Genomic DNA, 14,184 nt, shown 5'->3' with positions numbered 1-14,184 from the left:
AGTATTGTCAGAGTTGTTGTTGTAGTAAATTAATCAAAACCCTCTAACCAATCAGAGTGAAGAATTCAACAGTGCTGTGGTATAAGTGGAATTTAATGCTCTGCTTTTAAAAAGACCTGTGATATCACGAGAGGCTGGCCGGCTCTCGGCAGGACCCTTCAATCAGTGCAAGGACACAAAGGTTAAAATAAATCAAGGCTTTTAATGTTATGCCAGGAAATTAAACAGAAAAGGTAACTCAAAGTCCAATGTTCAAACGAAGATGGACGAAGAGACATCACGGCAATTCACAGTCACTGGGCAGGTGGGGGGTGTCGATCTGGGGGCCCGTCTGCAGCCCCGACGAGTGATGCAAACAGCTGGGCGGATGGTGAGCTGGAGGATCCTGCAGTGGGCCTAGGCTCGTCCACTGGTTTCCCACACTGCCAAGACATGTGTCCCCTGCCCCCACACCAGAAGCATTATCGGATGTCACCATCACGGGGAATCCTAACCGGACCCGGCTGGCTTCTGGCTCCCCCTGGAACATAGCTGGTCCTGCTGTGGCTGGGCTGGACCCCTTGGATTTTTTGGGGTGGCCTCCCCCTGTCAGCAGTGGGGGTGCAGTCCTGGGGTCCTTCCTGGAGGCACAGAGCATTTCTGTTGTGGCCTGGTGCTTTTCCACAGCTTCAACCATCAGTTCAGCTGTGGTTAGGGCTTGTTGGCTGATGAAGCGCTTTGCCTCATATGGCAGGGCTCGAATGTAGTGATCCACGACAATGGCCTCCACTACTGCAGCCGCTGTGGTTTTCTTAGGTTCCAGCCATCTCCTCATGATTCTGGAAAAAGTTCGTGCATCTGCGCACGGGGAGCCTGGTCTGCTTGGAAGGTCCAGCTGTGGAAGGGTTGAGCCATACCGAACTTGGTGAGCCCATGTCTGCTGAAGATCTCAGTCTTCAGAGCATCATAGTTCGTAGTCTTGTCAGGGGGTAGGTCTCGGACAGCGTTCAACGATTCTCCCGTTAAAAATGGGGCTAACAGTCCAACCCACTGTGCCTTGGGCCATCCTTCCCTCGTGGCCGTGGCTTCAAAGGTGTGCAAGCATGCCTCAACATCATCTGTAACCCCCATTTTGGTGATAAAATCACTTGCCTTTATTGGGCCAACGCTCCAAACAGCCATCTTCTTCTGTAGCTGCAACTCCTCTGCCTTCAGTTGGTTGGCTTTCACTTGTTCCTCCAGGAGGGCCGTGCTCACCTGCATTTGGGCTTGCTGGTCTGCAATAAGGGCGTTCAAAATTTCCTCCATCTTGTTATGCAGAGGGCCTATGGTTAGCTGGGAAAGTTGAGCAATCAAATGTTCAGTGTCCTCCTCGTATATGCACTATTCTTGATGATTGAAATGCCCACATTCTCCACCATATGTGATATCACGAGAGGCTGGCTGGCTCTCGGCGGGACCCTTCAATCAATGCAAGGACACAAAGGTTAAAATAAATCAAGGCTTTTAATGTTATGCCAGGAAATTAAACAGAAAAGGTAACTCAAAGTCCAATGTTCAAACGAAGATGGATTCCCAAAAGTCAAACTCAAACAATGTCTCTGGCTCTAGAACAACAAAATTACAGGCAGGTTTCCTTCAGTCCAATATCCCGTTCTCAGAACAAACAAAATCTTCTGCCTTACTTTGAGTCCAGTCAACAATCCCTGTAGTCTTTAGCCCGGTGGCCGCCCAGTAGCAGGCATTCATAACACAGATAAGTCCTTCAGTGCAAAATCCTTCAGGTAAGAATTCCAGATAAGCTTTTCAACAAATACTCCGCCCAGCAGGTTCCACTCAGCAACGGGAGTCCATGAACCTCTCTCCTCTCCCCTCCACATTCACACTGGGAGTTTTGAGCTCTCACAAAGCCCTCTTACTCATTAGGCCCTCATTGGCCACAGGTGTGTTGTCGCGTTGGGTGCTGAGGGTGAAGTTTCCAACTCCACCACCAGATGGAGTTATAGCTGCCAGAAGTTGGAGCCATCTGCGTGTGACATAGCGCCCCTCAATGACGCAGCCTCTCGGGATATCACAGACCTGTACACAGGTATGATGTAGCAAAAACCCTGATACTGAGGTGTACTGTGAATTTATCATCTCTATTATTCTTACTTCCACCAACTTTGTTGGAGGAGGTTATGTTTTCGCTTCTGTTTGTTTGTCTGTTCCCAATGTAACTAAAGAAGTAGTGAACGGATTTTGATGAAATTTGGTGGAAAGGTGAGCCTTGAGCTAAGGAACAACTGCTTAGATTTTGATGCAATTCCAGATATGTACAGTATGTGAATCCAAGACTTTTTTTTTGTCTGTTCCCACCGTAAGTCAAAAAGTAGTGAACAGATTTGGATTTAGTATTATTCTCAGTTCAAGTGATTTGATTTTGAAGTTGATAATATGTGGCTTGGTGGAGGTATGAACTTTACTGAGTGCGTTTCTTCATCTTCTTTTTCTTAATAATAATAATAATAATAATAATAACCAGACCCCCACATAAGCTTTTCCTAGTCAAAGTCATTGTCATTTAAAAAGACATCAAGTCATTTACTAGTTTCCTACACGAGTCAATTTGAATGTCTGAACTTTTGTCAGCTCAAATACATCACTGAAGGTATCACTGATACATTACACATTACTGTAAAAATAAACTAACCAGCCCGATTTGTGCTAACTTTTCAGAAAATGTGGAGCTCTGCAGAAAATCTGAGATGAGTCATAAGTTAAAAAACCAAACATGAATCTGCAGGAAAAACAAAACCATAGAAATGTAATACTGTGGTTTACTCACCCCTCCTCCCCAACAAAGCTGACGTACAGTTTGCTTCTCTGCAGGTCCTTCCGTGAGTAGCACATTATCTGGTTAAAGGCATCTTCCAGTAGATGATCTCTGCGGATGATCAGTCTGGGAATGGGGCAATAAAGGCAGCAGGATATTATTAATGTCTAGTGTCTAATATTTAAATTCTTAGGACCCATTCAGTGCAACTTTTCTGCACTTAATTTTCTGAATCCACTAAACTACTTAATACTCAGGACTTTCCAATCATCCTGTACAAATGTTACATGCACAGTACAACTTCAGCTTGTTGTTACATTATTCAGCGCCTTAAAAAACAGATTAGGGTCTTAAGTGCTATCACACTTGAGTCTTTATGGTTCTGCTGGTTCCATATTTCTAATACTTAGTGCAGGTAATATTCTTATGTTATACTTCTTTTTTGAAAAAGTTGGATGCAGTGTATCATGCTGCTTTACTTTTGTGACAGATGCAAAAGCAAGAACACGTCACTGTAAACTGTATGAAATGGTTCAATGGACATCACTGTTGCTCAGAAGGAAAGGTCATGTTCTGATTTTTATAGTTAAAAGCATTGATTGTTAAATTACCACCCTATATCGGTAATCTGTTGTCACGTCAAACCAGTGCTTATAGCACAAGGTCATCAAATAAAATAATCTTGAACATCCCAACAACACGAACAGCGTTGGGCAAAACTGCCTTTAGCTCATTTGCACCATATGCCTGGAATGAACTTCAGAACATACTAAATTTTGAGTTATTGCCCTCTCTGAATGTATTTAAAAACCTTTTAAAAACAACTATTACAGAACAATGTCATTGTTTCTAACCTAGCTTCTCTGGTTCCTTAACACATCTTATCTGTACCCTCCTCTATGTCTTTTCTTTATTCTTTGTTTTCTTTTAAACTGAATGTTTTATTGTAGTGTGCGTCTTCTGTTATGGTCTTTGTATTTACTGGAACTTTTTGCCGCCTATCTTGGCCAGGACTCCATGGCAGAAGAGATATTGTATCTCAATGGGACCTTCCTGGAAAAATAAAGGCTAAATAAATAAATAAAAAAATAAATACTGGACATGGAATGTAACTCGAATGGCAGAAAAAGAATCACAGGCCACAGGTGAAAAACACAACTAATTAACATATCAATGATGGTACATAGAACAGACAAAGAATACAGATACTGTATTCTCTGTAAAAGTTTGTACACCCCTACTCTACTCATTCACAAGATTTTGTGTATTTTGACTATTTTCTACATTATAGAACAATACTGAAGACATCAAAAGTATGAAATAGCATATGGAACATATATGGAATTATGTGGTAAAGAAAAATGTGTTTAAAAAAACAAAAACAAAATATGTTTAATATTTTAGATTCTTCAAAGTGTCCAACATTTACCTTGATGACACTTTGCACACTACTGGAATTATCTTAACCAGTTTCACGAGGTAGTCACCTGGAATGCTTTTCAATTAACAGGTGTGCCTTGTCAAAAGTTAATCAGTGGATGAGTTTCTTGCCTTCTTAATGCGTTTGAGATCAAACAGTAAATATTAAATAATAAAAATACAGTAAATAGCCCTATTCCACAATTGTAGTAATCCATATTATGTCAAGAACCGCTCAACTAATTAAAGAGAAACGACATCCATCATTACTTTAAGTCATGAAGTGACTTTTAATTAATAAAAATAAAGAAAAAACATTGAATTAGAAGGTGTATCCAAATTTTTACACTGAGAAAATCCAAACTTACTTCACTTTTCCTGGGCCCTGCCCGTAACCCTTTGTCTCCAGTTTGCGGTAGAAGTTTCTTAGTTTAGCCTCAAAGTCACGTTTGTAAGGTGCAGGGGCGCGAGCATTTGCACGAGGAGTTCCTTCATTTGAGTGTGGGAGATTAAGAAGCAAAGATACAGAAGTGAGAGAATGGAAATATATTTTTAAAATAAAATTCTACAATTTAATGTTTTTGTCAATACATTGTATAATTAAATGTACTGTATGTAATTAAAAAATACATTAATTTCTGAAGCGCTTTAAAAATGTAGGCCAACATGCTTTATAAAAATACATGACAGTATATGTATATTAAACTCCAAATGTTAAATATGAATAAAAAAGAAAGAGAATGTTATTTTTTAAATTTTATTCATATTTAAAGAAACTACAAAACAAGACCTAGAAAATCGTATATATTTTTCAAGTAAAAGAATGATATGCAACATCAACTTCTGACACTGATACCACAGAAAATTGTGAAAGATATTGAGGGAAAGGAAAGGAGCCGTATGGAGTGAGAGCAGGTCATGTGACCTCTCACCAGGGGAGCTTTGTGGAGAGGCATGACAGTAACTGGGGTGTAGTAAGGCATGGGGCGGCACATACGACATCACTTCCTCTTCAAACAGACTGCAAGGAAAGATGGGCCATGTAACATACAAACAAGTCTGCCATACACACTATGGTGTAACACACACACACACACACACACACACATACACACACACACCTCAGCAGCATCACTAGGTCTGCATCACTAGAGAGTCGAGCCAATCCAGATGCACCTTCATTACGAATAAACTGGACTTTCTCTCTGCAAACACACACCTTTTTGGTTAATCTGCACTCTTCTCTTTAATCAGTTCCTTTTACAGATACTTTTCCCCACAGAAAATACTGAGCAGTGTAAACATAACTCATTTATTCATCATGTTATTGTAGAAGAGTGAAATCGTTCTTTGTTATTAGCTTGACTTTTACACTGTCACTGTTGAAATGAAGTGTGTTTGACAGAGAAGCAGACCTGAGGGAATGGTTTCTCACAAGCTCCGGTTGCCTCTCCTGTAAAATCTCTAAGATGTTTGGTTGCCGTAGGAATGCCACAATTTTTTCATTGTAAGCTGGAGAAAAACAGATGCATGTTTGTTTAAGTCAGTAAAAGAAGTGTTAAAGCACTTATTTAACATCTATCACACAGTACTCAGTACACATTGGTCAGGGATTAATAATATCTCAGTGTCAATGTACATTTGCCATTCCTAAAAATACCCATGTACAGTATGATATCTGAAGTAGCCAGAGAAGCCGGTGGCTTGAAAGAAGAGTAAAAGAAGCCATCTTCGTCAACCTGGAACGACCATCACTGAAGTGAGACACTACTTATCAGCCACCAACAATGCAGTCCTTGGCACACTTCCCAGAAAACTGAATACCTATCCACATCAAGACTCACTTGACTTCAAAGACTCACATGATGGCAGAGAGAGCGACGACCCACAGATCACCCTAACAACCGTCTAGGCTGCTAACACTGTTCACACCCAGGCTCCAGTGACCCTAACAACTATAGGATGACTGAGGCTACATCCACACGACAATGGCAGCGAGATTTTATTAAAAAAATATATCGTGTCCACATGGCAACGGATCAGTAAAATATCAGGTAAATATGGCAATGCAACGCTTGCTGAAAACGATGCAATACACATGCCACACCTCTAGGGGCGCTGTAAGACGGTCCCATCGGAGACACCAGAACAATAGAAGAAGTAGGACACATGCGCATAAACCCCTTCTTCTACCTGGTGTGAAGCACTCACAGGAACAAACACACAACAAGAAGAAGATGGCTGTGACTACGCGAGGAACTCGTGCCTTCTGTGTGTACAAATTAGTTTTATTAGTGTGCATAGTTTTATATAACTTAATTTTCTTATTGTGTGTGAACATTTTGAAAAGCATTTTTATATAATTTAGATAACTTTTTATATTGTGTGTGAACATTTTGAAAAGTCAAATCAAATCAAGTTTATTTGTATAGCGCTTTTAACAATAAACATTGTCGCAAAGCAGCCTTATCCAATAAAAAAAGAAATTCAAGAAATGGTTCAGTTACTTGTTTATTTAAAAGAAAAGCTGTATACAAAAGTGAATGCAATGCAGTGGTTCATACAAAACAGCGAGAGTGCTGCTTGTTCTAGTCATGTGGTTGTGACGTCATTGTAAACAAAGCCGTTCTACTCATCCAGATGACTTCGCAACGGCGCCGTTGCCAGATTTTTCCACTCTGGAACCCGTTCTCAAAAAATATCATTGTGGGGCACCCAAAACGCCGGTGCCGTGTGGATGCCAGGCCGAAATGATAAACAATTTTATCAGATTCACCTGAATCCGTTGCCGTGTGGACAGGGCCTGAGAGTGTCAATGACTTCAACGATTCTCCTTAGGTTTGCTTTTGGTCCACTAGAGGATAAATACCTGAAACTCCCCACGAGTCAGACAGAACTGAAGAAGCCCTTTGGATTGTAGGTGCTAAAAAAGGCAACTGGACTTGCTTGAAATTATTGAAGACATTTCACCTCTCATCCAAAAGGCTTCTTCAGCTCTGTCTGACTAGTGGGGAGTTCCAGATATTTATCCTCAATTTTTTAGCACCTACAGTTTACTATGACCTGGATGACTGAGAACCTTCACAGATATAGGAGGATAAATACATGGAACTCCCCACTAATCAGACAGAACTGAAGAAGCCTTTCGGATGAGAGTTGAAACGTCTTCAAGAATTTCAAGCAAATCCAGTTGCCTTTTTTAGCACCTACAATTTACTATGACCTGGATGACTGAGAACCTTCACAGACATACAAGCCTTCTGGATGAGAGGTGAAACATCAAGAATTTCAAGCAAGTCCAGCTGCCTTCTTTAGCACCTATGGTTTACGATCACCTGGATGACTGAGAACCTTCACTGACATTATCTGAAGTACCATTGTAACATTAATGGTACATGTCTGATAACTTAAATCAGTTTTCTCTTAGGTTGGGTCATACCAAAGACCATCATAAAAATGGTACCTACTGCCATCTGGGTGGCACGGTGGTGCAGTGGTTATCAACAGCAAGAAGATTCCGGATTTGAACTTCACAGCCGACAGGGGCTTTCCTGTGTGCAGTTTGAATGTTCTCCTTGTGTCTGTGTGGGTTTCCTCCAGGTGCTTTAGTTTCTCCCACAGTTCAAAGATGTGCAGGTTAGGTAAAAATACCCAATCACTAGGGTTGTACAAACCAGTGCATACTTAGTGCTGGTCCCAAGCCCGGATAGATTGGGGAGGGTTGCGTCAGGAAGAGCATCCAGTGTAAAAACCTTTGCCAAATCAAATATGCAGAACAGATTCGTTGTGGCGACCCCTAATGGGAACAGCTGGAAGAAGAAGACCGCCATCTGGTGAGGCACACTGCAATACAGATGTGAGTAAGGAGTCAAATTCTTCTGGTTACCAGAGGACCAGCCCCCCACTGTAACCCTAGCTACAGTGTCTTGCAAAAGTATTCATCCCCCTTGGTGTTTGTCCTGTTTTATCGCATTACAAACTGGAATTAAAATGGATTTTTGGAGGGTTAGCACGATTTGATTTACACAACATTCCTACCACTTTAAAGGTGCAAATTGTTTTTTTTCTTTTATTGTGACACAAACAATAATTAAGATGAAAAAACAGAAATCTGGAGTGCGCATAGGTATTCACCCCCCAAAGTCAATATTTTGTAAAAGCCACCTTTTGCTGCAATTACAGCTGCAAGTCTGGGTATGTCTCTATTAGCTTAGCACATATAGCCACTGGGATGTTTGCCCCCAGATAGCAAATGATGTTATTTCAATGTTGATATTTGGTCAAGATGGTTGATTTACAGTTATAGTTGAACACTGATGGTGGATCAACCATTAATCAACCACTGATAAAATAAAGTTGAAAAAATGTGTTCGAATCAATGTAATGGTTGAAGGAAACATTTGATCAGTGTTGAATACATGTTGATTTTGTTGTCATCATACACTGCACCACTGGACAGGAGCCTGGGGTGCACTCTGGGTGAGACCATTTTGGGGGGGGGGGGGGGGGGGGGGTTTCCTACATTTCATTGAATTTCATTTATTTAATTTAGAATTTTAATAGAGCACAAGGAACTATGAAGAATAGATTATTATTTATGGTTATGTGCAAATCTTGTGTGTGTGCAACATGTAAGGAAAAAACGAACAGAAAATTCTACCGTACCGGCCGCTATTTGGAATGGTCCAAATAACCGTCTCTCAGAAGAACTTTCAGAAGAGCTCGAGCTCCGTTGACGACGAGACTTGCGACCATAGACTGTCCGTGCTTGCGACTGAAGAAATTTGTTTCAACAACACTGGCCAGTTCTCCTCTTTGTGGTAGTGTGGTTAAAAATAGTGGTTAAGTGAACATGTGCTTGTACACATGGTACTCTGATGGACAAGAACCCCATCCCACCTCATGCCCAGTGTTCCTGGCATAGGCTCCAGATTCACCACCATACTGAGTAGGATAAAACAGTGACTGAGGATTACTATACAGACTTATTATGACATGTTATGTATTCTCATCTCATTATCTCTAGCCACTTTATCCTTCTACAGGGTTGCAGGCAAGCTGGAGCCTATCCCAGCTGACTATGGGCGAAAGGCGGGGTATCTACACCCTGGACAAGTCACCAGGTCATCACAGGACTGACACATAGACACAGACAACCATTCACACTCACATTCACACCTATGGTCAATTTAGAATCACCAGTTAACCTAACCTGCATGTCTTTGGACTGTGGGGGAAACTGGAGCAAATATTCAAATATTTTGTTAGTCAGGCAATTATTTGAATTGTACAGTAAGTTTAACTGCTAGTACTGTATTTAGGCAATATTTTATTTTCCAGGTAAAGACTGTATAATCCTTTCTGGTTCATATCATATCTGGTTCATGTCCACAGACAGGCCTTTCCATCATTGTGTACGGTGAAACATCAACATCAACCCAATTTCTCACGGTGATGCAGTGGTTAGCACGGTCGCCTCACAGCAAGAAGGTTCCAGGTTCGAACCCAGCGACCGGCGAGGGCCTTTCTGTGTGGAGTTTGCACGTTCTCCCCGTGTCTGTGTGGGTTTCCTCCACAGTCCAAAGATGTGCAGTTAGGTTGACGTGGGGTGGCCTTGGGCTGAGGTGCCCTTGAGCAATTCCCAGATAGCAAAAATCAGTTGAATCAACATTGAAATAGCGTTTGGCAGAAAACATTGAAATAATGTTGAAATGATATTGAAAGTGTCCCCTTGAATTTGGGTTGAATCAACGTTGAATTTTCAACCCTATCAGCATTGAATCAATAGTGATTGATTCATTGCTGATAGGGTTGAAAATTCAACGTTGATTCAACCCAAATTCAAGGGGACACTTTCAATATCATTTCAACATTATTTCAATGTTTTCTGCCAAACGCTATTTCAATGTTGATTCAACTGATTTTTGCTATCTGGGCCCATTCCTCAAGGCAAAACTCCTCCAACTCTTTCAAGTTAGATGGGTTGCATTGGTGTACAGCAATCTTCAAGTTATGCCACAGATTCTTAATTGGATTGAGGTTTGGGCTTTGATTAGGCCATTCCAAGACATTTAAATGTTTCCCTTTAAACCACTCCACTGTAGCTTTAGCAGTATGTTTAGGGTCCTTGTCCTTCCAGAATGTGAATGTTCATCCCAGTCTCAAACCTCTGGCTGACTCAAACAGGTTTTCCTCCAGAATTGCCCTGTGTTTAGTGCAACCATACTTCCTTCAGTCCTGACCAGCTTTCCTGTCCCTCCAGATGAAAACCATCCCCACAGCATGATGTTGCCACCACCATGCTTCACTGTAAGAATGGTATTCTCAGGGTGATGGGAAGTGTTAGGTTTGCACCACACATGGCATTTCCCATGATGGCCAAAAAGTTCAGTTTTAGTCTCATCTGACCAAAGAATCTTCTTCCATGTGTTTGGGGAGTCTGTCGCATGCTGTTGGGCAAACTCCAAATGTATTTTCTTATTTTTTTTCTTTAAGCAATGGCTGTTTTTCTGGCTACTCTTCTATAAAGCCCCACTCTGTGGAGTGTATGGCTTAAAGTGGTCCTATGGACAGGCACTCCCATCTCCACTGTGGATCTTTGCAGCTCCTTCAGTGTTATCTTCGGTGTCTTTGTTGCATTTCTGATTAATGTCCTCCCTGCCTGGTCTGTGAGTTTTGGTGAGCAGCCTTCTCTTGTCAGGTTTGTAGTGGTGCCATATTCTTTCCATTTTGCTATAATGGATTTAATGGTGCTCCATGGGATATTCAAAGTTTGGGATATTTTTTATAACCCAACCCTGATCCATACTTCTCCACAACTTTTTCTCTGACCTGTTTGGTGTGCTCCTTGGTTTTCATGTTGCTTGCTTAGTAGTGTTGCAGAGTCAGAGTCCTTCCAGAACAGGTTGATTTATACAGACATCATGTGACAGATCATGTGACACTTTGATTGCACACAGGTGGATCTTGATCAACTAATTATCTGACTTGTGAAGTGACGTTGAACCAGCTCTTATTAAGGGGTTTCATACAAAAAGGGGTGAATACCTATGCAGACTCCAGATTTCTGTTTTTTCATCATAATTATTGTTTGTGTCACAATGAACAAAAGATAATTTGTACCCGTGTAAATCAAATGGTGCTTCTTCTTCTTTTGGCTGCTCCTAATTAGGGGTCACCACAGCGGATCTTTCATCTCCATTGCTCCCTGTCTTCCGCATCCTTCTCTACCACACCTGCCACTTTCATGTCCTCTCTCACCACATCCATGTATCTCCTCTTTGGCCTTCCTCGTTTTCGTGTGCCTGGCAGCTCCATCCTCAACATTCTCCTTCCAACATGCTCTGCATCTCTTCTCAGGATGTGCCCATACCATCTCAGTCTCATCTCTCTTAGCTCAATTCCCAAGCTCTCCACATGTGCTGTCCCTCTGATGTGCTCGTTCCTTATCCTGTCCAACCTTGTCACTCCCATCTCAAACCTTAACATCCTCAACTCCGCCACCTCCAACTTTGCCTCCTGTCTCTTTGTTAAGGGTACGGTCTCCAATCCCTACACCATAGCTGGTTTCACTACTGTCTAATACATCTTATCTTTCACTTTTGCTGGGACTTTATCACAAATGACTCCTGAAATCCTTCTCCAACTGCTCCACCCTGCCTGCACTTTCTTTCTCACCTCACTATCGCAGCCCCCATTTTCCTGCACAGTTGACCCCAGGTACTTTAATTCACCAACTTTCTTTACGTCTACTCCTTGCATCATCACTACATTCTCATCCCCATTCTCATTGATGCACATGTATTCTGTTTTGCTACTGCTCACCTTCATTCCTCTTTGTTCCAATGCATACCTCCATCTCTCCAAACCCAGCTCAATGTCCTTTCTACTTTCACCACATACCACAATATCATCCGCAAACATCATGTTTCATGGTGACTCTTGCCTCACTTCGTCCGTCAAGCTATCCATCACTATGGCAAACAAGAAAGGACTCAAAGCAGATCCTTAATGAAGTCCCACCTTCACCTTGAACCATTCAGTCATTCCAACTGCACACCTCACTGCTGTTTCACTGTTCTCATACATGTCTTGCACCACTCTGATATACTTCTCATCCAATCCACACTTTCTCATACAATACCATAACTCATCTCTCGGCACTCTATCATATGCCTTCTCCAGGTCTACAAACAGACAACATAGCTTTCTCTGGCCTTCCCTGTACTTCTCCATTAACATTCTGTAAAACTTTGCGCAGGTGGGTGGAGCACAGAAGTATGGCAGGCCAGAACTGAGTTTCCAAAAACTCTTTATTTCAGCAGTTTTCAGTGTTTCACTCTCCCAGACACTCAGACACACGCACACACACATCAGTCGTCTGACTGGGGAGAGAGCCCTCTTCCTCTGCTCTCTCTCTCCTTATATAGGGCGTGGTTGCTGGGAAGACACACAAACACAGGTTAATTGACATCAGGTGTAGTGATTCTGCCATGTACCTTCCCTGACTCCGCCCTCTGGTCACAGCCCGATGCTTGACCACGCCCCGCTGCCACATACCCCCACCGCCCGACTCAGGCCGGGCAGCCGTCCGGCCTGCAGCCGACTCCCCCCCCCTTGACGAGAGAGGAAGTCCGCCACGACCATCTGTGCCCCCGGCCTGTGGATCACCTTGAGGTTAACGGGCTGGAGTGCCAGATACCAACGGGTGATCCGCGCGTTGGCATCCTTCATGCGGTGGAGCCACTGGAGGGGCGCGTGATCCGAACAGAGGGTGAAAGGGCATCCCAGCAGGTAGTAGCGGAGGGCGGGGACCGCCCACTTGATGGCCAGACACTCCTTTTTGATTGTGCTGTAGCGCCCCTCACGCACTGACAGCCTCCTGCTGATATACAGCATGGGGCGATCCTCCCCCTCCACCTCCTGGGACAAAACCGCCCCCAGTCCCCTGTCCGATGCGTCCGTCTGCAACATAAAGGGGAGAGAAAAGGCAGGGGAGTGTAACAGTGGCCCCCCACACAGTGCAGCCTTCACCTCAGAGAAAGCCTGCTGGCATTGCTCTGTCCACTGGACCGGATTTGGTGCCCCCTTTTTAGTGAGATCAGTCAGCGGGCTGGTGACGTCCGAATAATTAGGTATAAACCTACGATAGTAGCCAGCCAGACCCAGGAACAGTCTCACCCCCTTTTTGGTCTTGGGCCTCAGGCAGGCCGCAATCGCTGCTGTCTTATTAATTTGGGGACGCACCTGCCCATTGCCCAAGTGGAAGCTCAGATACCGTACTTCCACCTGCCCAATCGCAAACTTTTTCGGGTTGGCCGTGAGACCCGTTCGCCTCAGCGACCCAAGGACAGCCCTCAGGTGTTGCAAATGCCGGGGCCAGTCATTCCTATAGATTATTATATCGTCCAAGTATGCGGCCACGTAGGTGGCGTGGGGGCGGAGGACCCTGTCCATAAGCCGCTGAAATGTAGCGGGTGCCCCAAACAACCCAAAAGGAAGTGTGACAAATTGATGCAAGCCAAACGGTGTGGAAAAGGCCGTTTTTTCTCGGGATAATGGAGTCAAGGGGATCTGCCAATAACCCTTTGTCAAATCCAGTGTCGAATAAAAGCAAGCCGTGCCTAGTCGATCCAGCAACTCATCAATGCGAGGCATTGGGTACGCGTCGAATTTAGACACCGCGTTGACTTTTCTATAGTCCACACAGAACCGGACTGACCCATCGGCCTTGGGAACCAAGACCACCGGGCTGCTCCAGTCACTGTGGGACTCCTCGACGATGCCCATTTCGAGCATGGCCTCGAGTTCTTCCCAAACCACTTTTTTCTTGTGTTCGGGTAGCCAGTAAGGGCGGCTGCGCACTACCACCCCCGGGGGCATCTCAATGTGGTGTTCTATGAGGCGGGTGCGGCCGGGCAGGGGCGAGAACACATCCAAAAATTCGGTCTGCAACTAGGCAACCTCCGTGA

General features: G+C 43.5%; 1 protein-coding gene across 1 annotated transcript in view; it reads right to left on the bottom strand.

Annotated features, from left to right (window-relative positions):
* Positions 1-14,184, bottom strand: part of hecw2a (HECT, C2 and WW domain containing E3 ubiquitin protein ligase 2a) — a 69,877-nt gene that overhangs the window by 15,288 nt on the left and 40,405 nt on the right. Inside the window, exons 17-21 of the mRNA XM_060937283.1 lie at positions 5,629-5,725; positions 5,335-5,418; positions 5,146-5,234; positions 4,582-4,702; positions 2,807-2,920 (exon numbers count right to left, since the gene is read on the bottom strand). Coding sequence (XP_060793266.1) covers positions 2,807-2,920; positions 4,582-4,702; positions 5,146-5,234; positions 5,335-5,418; positions 5,629-5,725 — 505 coding nt within the window. The remainder of the gene's footprint in view (positions 1-2,806; positions 2,921-4,581; positions 4,703-5,145; positions 5,235-5,334; positions 5,419-5,628; positions 5,726-14,184) is intronic.

Source organism: Neoarius graeffei, chromosome 13 (genome assembly GCF_027579695.1).
Source record: "Neoarius graeffei isolate fNeoGra1 chromosome 13, fNeoGra1.pri, whole genome shotgun sequence".
NCBI classification, from domain to species: domain Eukaryota; kingdom Metazoa; phylum Chordata; class Actinopteri; order Siluriformes; family Ariidae; genus Neoarius; species Neoarius graeffei.
This window is presented reverse-complemented; position numbering and strand designations above follow the sequence as displayed.